The sequence below is a fragment of the Plasmopara halstedii genome (genome assembly GCF_900000015.1).
Source record: "Plasmopara halstedii genome assembly, contig: Scaffold_437, whole genome shotgun sequence".
Lineage (NCBI taxonomy): Eukaryota > Oomycota > Peronosporomycetes > Peronosporales > Peronosporaceae > Plasmopara > Plasmopara halstedii.
The window spans coordinates 359,129-366,539 of NW_020187357.1; the positions used below are offsets into that span (position 1 = coordinate 359,129).

The 7,411-nt window shown below is 41.0% G+C and overlaps 2 protein-coding genes across 2 annotated transcripts; both read right to left on the reverse strand.

Moving 5' to 3' along the window:
• Positions 1-646: 646 nt before the first annotated feature.
• On the reverse strand, positions 647-4,267 carry PHALS_09952 (uncharacterized protein; the record flags this gene model as incomplete). The annotated part of the gene is made up of 1 exon (XM_024725294.1): positions 647-4,267. The coding sequence occupies one exon, from the start codon at positions 4,265-4,267 to the stop codon at positions 647-649; it is 3,621 nt and encodes a 1,206-aa protein (XP_024576085.1).
• A 1,993-nt stretch (positions 4,268-6,260) lies between these two features.
• Positions 6,261-7,385, reverse strand: PHALS_09953 (methylmalonate-semialdehyde dehydrogenase; the record flags this gene model as incomplete). The annotated part of the gene is made up of 3 exons (XM_024725295.1): positions 6,261-7,142; positions 7,206-7,274; positions 7,350-7,385. 3 exons carry the CDS (start codon positions 7,383-7,385, stop codon positions 6,261-6,263), a joined length of 987 nt encoding a protein of 328 aa, XP_024576086.1.
• Positions 7,386-7,411: the final 26 nt, after the last annotated feature.

The window sequence follows — 7,411 nt, forward strand, 5'->3', positions numbered from 1 at the left end:
CCGCTCAAAATTGTTGTAGAAAAAATATTGCAGCTGTATATCTACTTTACATACGTAAGTTCAGCATTTGAACGTACAGAAATTGAAGCTAGTGCTTAAGGAGAGGAGCCTTCACACATTCAATACGGAATGACACGGCGTTCAGAAACATCATCAACTTCTCACTTTGAATTTTACCATCAAATGCACAATAAATCTGATAACGAATGCTTCCAAGGCTATGCTCGTATATCTATGCTAACACCCAATTACCTATCTAACGTGTTGTGTCCTGCAATTTTTTTATTATGATGCAGACACGTTCAATAGCCGCACAGCTCCTACCAAGAAAAAGACAAACATAACTTACTCTTGGTTCTGTCAAATCGAGATGTAACACGGTCGAGAGTCCATACATGAACGACTTCCTTGGACTATATAAATTAATAATTCTTCACTTCTTTCGATCGTTTGCATCTCTCTGCATAGGACGATGAGTCTTACCTATATCATCTTTCTGACCTGTCATGTAACAAGGATGGACCGTTGTGAGGCAATCAAAATCGACAGACTATGATCGTATCATCACAGAGACAGAAAAGTCGTAGATATTAATGCAATGGCAGTTCTTGATGTGCGAGATTAGCTTACGAAACACACGATCCTTCTACTTCTTAATGTTCATCTCCGCGACCTTAGCTTTTTTAAATTCATCGAACAGCTTAAACTCAGTCCATTGAAAAGGATCGTAGGGTCCGTTCATTAAAACTTTGACTGTGCTTTCGTCAAATTTAGCATCGCACCATGCTTTGACCAAAGCAATTTCAGTCTTCTCTGCTGTACTATGAGATTGCTGATATATAATTTTTATCAACCAGACGAGTACTTCATCCGAAAGTTTAATTCTCATTTTGCCAATGATGTTGCTGTCAACCTCCAATTCTTGCAGTGAGCTATCCATGATCCTTACAAATATGTACTTCATCCAAGCATAATGCAGAGATTGTTTGTTTTCGTCCGAGACAATGCGAAAAACATCTATCTTTGTGCCGGAGGCGTCTTTCCATATCCATGTTGGTTTGCTCGATTGGGTTGCTTGACTCAAAAAATTAGTAAGGGTATCGCCGTAACGATCTCTTAAAATCCCCATCGTGCTGGTCGCAGGTTTGATTTTTGTATGATATTCGATCGAAAACTCCACAAACGTTCTGAAACGAACTAAAGTAGCAGGTTCCTTCGTGTCAAGACTAAGGGCCAAATCAACGAGAAGCTCAGCCGGATCCACACCAACATTAAGCCAAAATTTCATCTGATCTGTCTTGAGTTGCATTGTTGCATCTCTCACATTTTTTCTCACATTCTTCGTGTTGGGCGGATGAGCCAGTCTGAATATAGACCTGCGGTTAAAGTGCAACTTTAATATCGCAAATAAGTTTAACGGCTCTCCAAGATGATCTTTGTTGAGAGCGTCAATCTTGGTGACAATATTAGAAAATATAACGTTGTTAGCCAACGCGATGTCGGAAAGTTCACCCCTTGCAAATTCGTTATTGAATTCCCAGGAAACGTGGACAGGAAAATTGTCTTTCATAGACAATTTGATCTCGTTTAACCATTTTTCATACTCCTCTACCATGGTATCAGCGTTCTTTGAAGTAAATTTGTAAGGTGAGTTCTTTCGCTGCCCATCGTTTGCCCACTTCGACCACAGATCCCGCTTTAGAAACAAAGCAACGCTCTTCAGATTTTCGTCCTTCGCTGCCATGGCAATCATGTCGATCAAAGTATCGTAATTGTGCACTGTGTTCAATGTCCTGATCGGCTCAAATGTGGCGCCGGGGTGAGTGCTAAGGTACTTTTTCCCACTCTCCACCCACAACTTTGTTGTCTGGTCAAGCACTTTCTTTACTTTGAAGTTGGAGGGTAACTGTAGAAACAATTCATTTGGTGACACATTCGGGTGTTCGAAGTGATATACCACACCTTCTTCAATCTGCTTTCCAAGTTCTTTCAACTCTGTGCTTTCTGGTAGCCCAGAAAACAGACGTTCGAGAGTGAGTGGGTGGTGATACATCTTCAAGAGGGAGTATGGCGTGACTGAGTTTCGGCCATACATGTTATTGTTCATATCTACATACATCAGCAAAAACTTCAGTCTCGAGGGGGTGAACTCCTTTTCGTCGTTGAGTTTGATCTCTTTAACTACATCGCTCGGATTCGTCTCCTTCTCAATCCAAAATCTGATTTGCCTGTTCTGAGCGCGTGTGATGGTGCGACCAAGTGTCTCCTCACTCGTGCGTAAAGTCATTTCGCTACCGCTAAGAATATCGGCCACGCTAGACCGACCATAGCGAGCGAAGAGTAGCGCAAATAAATCCAATGGTTCTACACGGATGCTCTCGTTAACTTCGTTTACGAACTCGGCATAAAATCGAAGCAGCGAGCCGTCCTTCATGTAAGTTTCCAGATCCAGTTTAGAAAGATTAAAACGATTGATGAACGATGAAGCGGAAGGCCATAACCTACCAATAGCTATTGTTTCATCATGACCCACTCTGCGGTGAAACATTTTGTAGTGATCACACAGCAACGCATATTCACCGAAATCTTCAGCGATCTTATCCGGTGTCTTCAAGTCATTAAACCAAAGTCGAAGTAGTTCGTCTTTCAGTATCGTCGCGACTATGACTGTCCTTGTTTCTGAATCTTTTATTCCATTTGTGATGAACTTAGCCAGCTCCTTTTCAGTATAGTCTTTCTTGAGAGATCGGAGCAAAGAATATATGTAATTTGGTTGACGGTGACTAGATTCCTCCAAAAACGCTAGCCACGACTTTATCGGCAGTTCAAACAAATCCGGATGCTTGATGTTGAAGTGCAACAACCTATAAATACTCTTTTTATTCTCACCATTGTCACACCAAATCTTAGCTTGATCCTTTCGGAGTCTCACCAAGGTCTGTTCAATTTCATAAGTAGCCGAGTACGCATCAAGCATCTTTGCAAGCTTGAATTGGTCTGTGTACTGTTGAGCCAAGAAAGAATACGCTGGCCCTGCCGTGAACTTTTGCTGAAAATACTCCACAGAACGACTCCAGTACGCTAGTATTTCTAAAGGAAAACTATCTTGGTTGTCTAACTCGAATATTTCCAAGGTTTTGTCTGGTGTCAGTTGCCTTTCCGCCATGTCACTGGCATGCATGTTCTCCAAAGTCGCGCAAATACTTGCCAAATTGGTATCGCTACCATATTTGCCTGAGATGATCAACCTGGCTGCAACAAAGTCATCGAACTGAGTCTGCAAGGACTTAAAAAAATTCAATTGCTTAGGAAATAACTTGACGTTCCACAAGTTGAAATACGCAAAGAAAGCCTTAAGTAGCGAACCATCTCGAATTGCTTCTTCTTGAGGTTTATTTGACAGCTTTTCGACCATGTCGTTTGCGAGGTCGCCCTGATTTTTCCATTTAGTAACTTGCTCTTGTATTTTGTGTAATGAAAACGAAGCCAATGCCTCGGTCAGCGATAGTTCTTGCGGCTTATTCTCGTCACGTCTAAGAAGCTCCATCTGTTCACTAATTGCCGACTGATGGGAATCCGCGACTAGTTGAGACACAACGACCTTCAACTCGTTCTGATATGGACTGCTCTTTTCGGTCTCAAGCATAATTTGTCGGAATAACTCTTGAAAATTTACATCGCCGTAAGCACATTTTAGTAATGCAACCAAATTCATCTTCTCTGCGGAGATTAATGGTCGATTGTGGTTGTTTATCAAATTCACCAAGCGCAAAATGTCGAGTTTATCGAGACAATCCAACACTGCAGCTAGATTTATGATATTTTTGCCCTTTAAGTTCTTATTGTGTTTTTTTACAAACTTTAACACGTCATTAGCTGCCTGCTTCGACAAAAGCTGGTCGTGCGAAGCAGTTGAAGCCGACAAAATCTCCATTTTTCCATCCCGTACTAAGTGTTGACTGTCTTGTAGGAACTTCGTATGCAGCATCTGTGAAAACCTCTTCATAGCTTGCGTTGCCTCCATTTGAAGCTGCGTACTATGTCCAATACCACCAAGGAGTGGTGTTTTACCACTTCGTGACTCAATTGAGTTTTCGTAACTTTTGGCAGAAGGAGCTCGCACAATGATCTCTGTCGCATTTCTCTTCGTGGTAGGCTTGAGCTCCTCATCGGACGGCGTAATCAATGGCTGTGGTGGTGAAGAAGTACAGCGAGTCACTAGTAGTGCCGTCGTGGTCAATAGCATATAAACGCTAGGGGCACGCATGGAAGTTAGTTGCACGATTCTTAGGACGTCTCAAAAAATGCAAAATGAGAACATTTGAGGTGAAAATTTGAATCAGATGTTTGAGGTACTGACCGTCTTTCATGAAAAGTTACATTTTCTCCTCAAATGGAATGTTATCTCTTGTACCCCCTGTTTTTAATTTAGCATATAGTAACATCTGCAAATATCTGGACTCCCACACCCAACAAACACAAAGAAGATCGAGACGCAAGTTTGGGCACAGTTCAATGCGGCCGTATCTTCCGAAAGAGCCAGCGAAGCTTTTAGGGTGTGCTACATCACGATGGATGTTCAAAGATGTGCGCGTATCGCGAGATCATTGGTGACGGTCAAATTATACGTTTTGCTTCTTCTCTTATCACTTCTCTATACCCATAAGGTTCTCCAGAAATGCGTCAATCACTGAATTTATATTAGCACTACATGATTTCGAGGCTGATTAACTTTGTTAAGCATTAATAAGGTATGATTACAATCTTTTTGGAAAATGGGCACATTGCACTTTCTGATGGCCCAAAACCTGATCGCATTTGTTTTTTTATCTTATGCGAGTTGTAAACATTTCTATAACAAGAAGAGCTGTTACAGCATGCAGTAAGCATTAAAATACCTTTTAAGATTCAGGATCTTCGTAACACAAGTGTGTAGCTTCTAGTGTGTAATGGTGTTGTTAAAATATTAGCTCCATTTCGAGAAGCCTATTTTATGAGTGCTACGTAATAAGTGTCAACAGCGATGACTTTCTTTTTTAAATCAAGAGCGTCAAAGGGAAGCCTTTGTACATCGATAGAAGAAAACTTCATTTGCTGATAAATTGAAGGAGGCAACAGATGCTCAGCAATCGTAGCCGCTTTATTATTATCAGCGATATTGACCTGATCCCCTAATGCCAAAATGCAGATTCCTTCATACTGAAATCAAGAGAAATGTCTCCGTGGAAAATGAACACATAAAAGGATCCTATCATACTCCCATTTAGGTACCATCCGATACTCAGCATTCTTCTCGCGATATACACCATGAGATTACGTCCAGTCAACGCTTCAATTAGATTGTTGTCTGCTGCATGAGCAATTAGATTATACGATTGTAACTAAGCGCATGTAGATAGATATGACCTTGCTGTCTTGTTCAATATTTACAGAAAGAGATAGCGCTTTTGACAATTTCGAAGACACAGTATTACATCAAATAAATCGTGTAACTCAAACGTTACGGCAACCATGTATATAGCATTTGAAAGGAAGGACTGCCAACTCGCTCTTGGCATCCGTAACCAACTTCGTACCTTTGACTAACTTCACTAAATATGATCAATGTAATAGCGCCGAGCATTTGAAGGATTCTCACACCCAAAAAAGATAAGGAGCTGTGGTGCATCAAAGCGCTGTGAAAAGTAAATTTGATAAATATATAAAGACAACGTCCTGCTACCTTGCGGTATTTTAAGATTGTGATCGAAAACTATGTACATTTGTATAAGGTTTGCCAACAAGCACAAGTTGTCGACAACTTGGTCATCAAAAGAAAGTGATAAGATAAATATCAACAATCTTTCAGAAACGAGTATAAATGAAATAATTATGGTGAGCAAATTTCTACAACTTTTTGTCAGCGCAAGCGCTATCACATGTAGGAAAGTCGTTTAGGAACAGCACGTACAAATAAGCGTCTCTTGAATATTGCTTGTCATGACACGACCTATTTGACACAACATTTAATATGTGGCTTAGAAAATCAACATGTATGATGTCAACGCGTATGATGATCCGTCATAGGATAGATGTATATTGGATATATAATGAGTAAAGTTGCCGTGTTTGAAAGAATCCGTTTGAGTCGAAAGAACTATTTCACACAGTGAATTTGATTTGAGTGAAAACTAATTTTCAATTCCAAAACGCAACAATCGAAAAGTACTCGATCCATGCAGTAAGTAAGTAATGACTTTCTTACCTACCTGATCGGTCATTCACATTTGTCCGCTGAAATTGGCATCATCTCTTACATATGATCCCGTGCTCCATTTCGCAGTAATTTTACGGCGAGATGAAAAGAATTCAACGCATCCATCACCCGTGATGTCCATATCTCCATATTTACTTTTTGTGCCATACAAGCCACCAAAGCTAAAAGGTTCACGTGGGACTGGAATCCCAATATTGATTCCAATCATACCTGCACGGAAACGCGTTTGAAAATATTCTGCAGAAGCGCCATTGGACGTGTAAATTGCGGCAGCATTGCCATAATCATTGTTATTTTCAATCTGCAAAGCCTCCTCGAATGATTTGACGCGATAAACGGAGAGTACGGGACCAAAAATCTCGTCTTTCATTGCAGCACCGTTCGAGGTCGTATGCAACAAAACTGTAGGTCCCACCCAATAGCCTTTAGCTTCTTTAGCCCACGATCGACCGTCAACTAAAATTTTGACGCCTTCAGCTTCAGCTTCATTAATGTACTTAAGTACGCGTGTCTTCGAGATCTCATCAATAAGCGCACCAACTTGACCAGCTTCGGTGCCGCGACTCAATTCCTTGGACTTTTCAACAATCTTTGCAAGCAGCGCATCGCAATCCCCTACAAGTAAGAGCACCGACGCTGCCATGCAGCGCTGTCCAGCGCATCCAGCAAAAGAGGTTACAATATCTTTTGACGCCATTTCAATATCAGCGTCTGGTAGTGCGACAAGGTGGTTCTTTGCACCACCTAACGCCAAGACACGCTTGTCCAGGGCTCGACATCGGCGAGCAACAAGTTGTGCCACATTACTTGATCCGACAAATGTGACAGCCACAACTTTTGGATGGTCACACAAGCTATTGACAGCTTCTACACTTCCGTTTATAATCTACTTAATTGATAAATATATGATTAAAAACTCGTCAATTCTTCTCAGACGCTAAGAAAGCACCTGAAAGACGCCTTTTGGTACTCCCGCTTGATGCAAAAGCTCGGCAACTCGTGTCATCGTCAATGGAACCTAAAAAAACAATACAATACATGTTTATATCAGATAATCATTATCAATACCAATACAGATTCGACCTTTTCTGACCTTCTCTGATGGCTTTAAAATGACACAATTCCCCATTGTCAATGCGATAGGAATTGTCCACA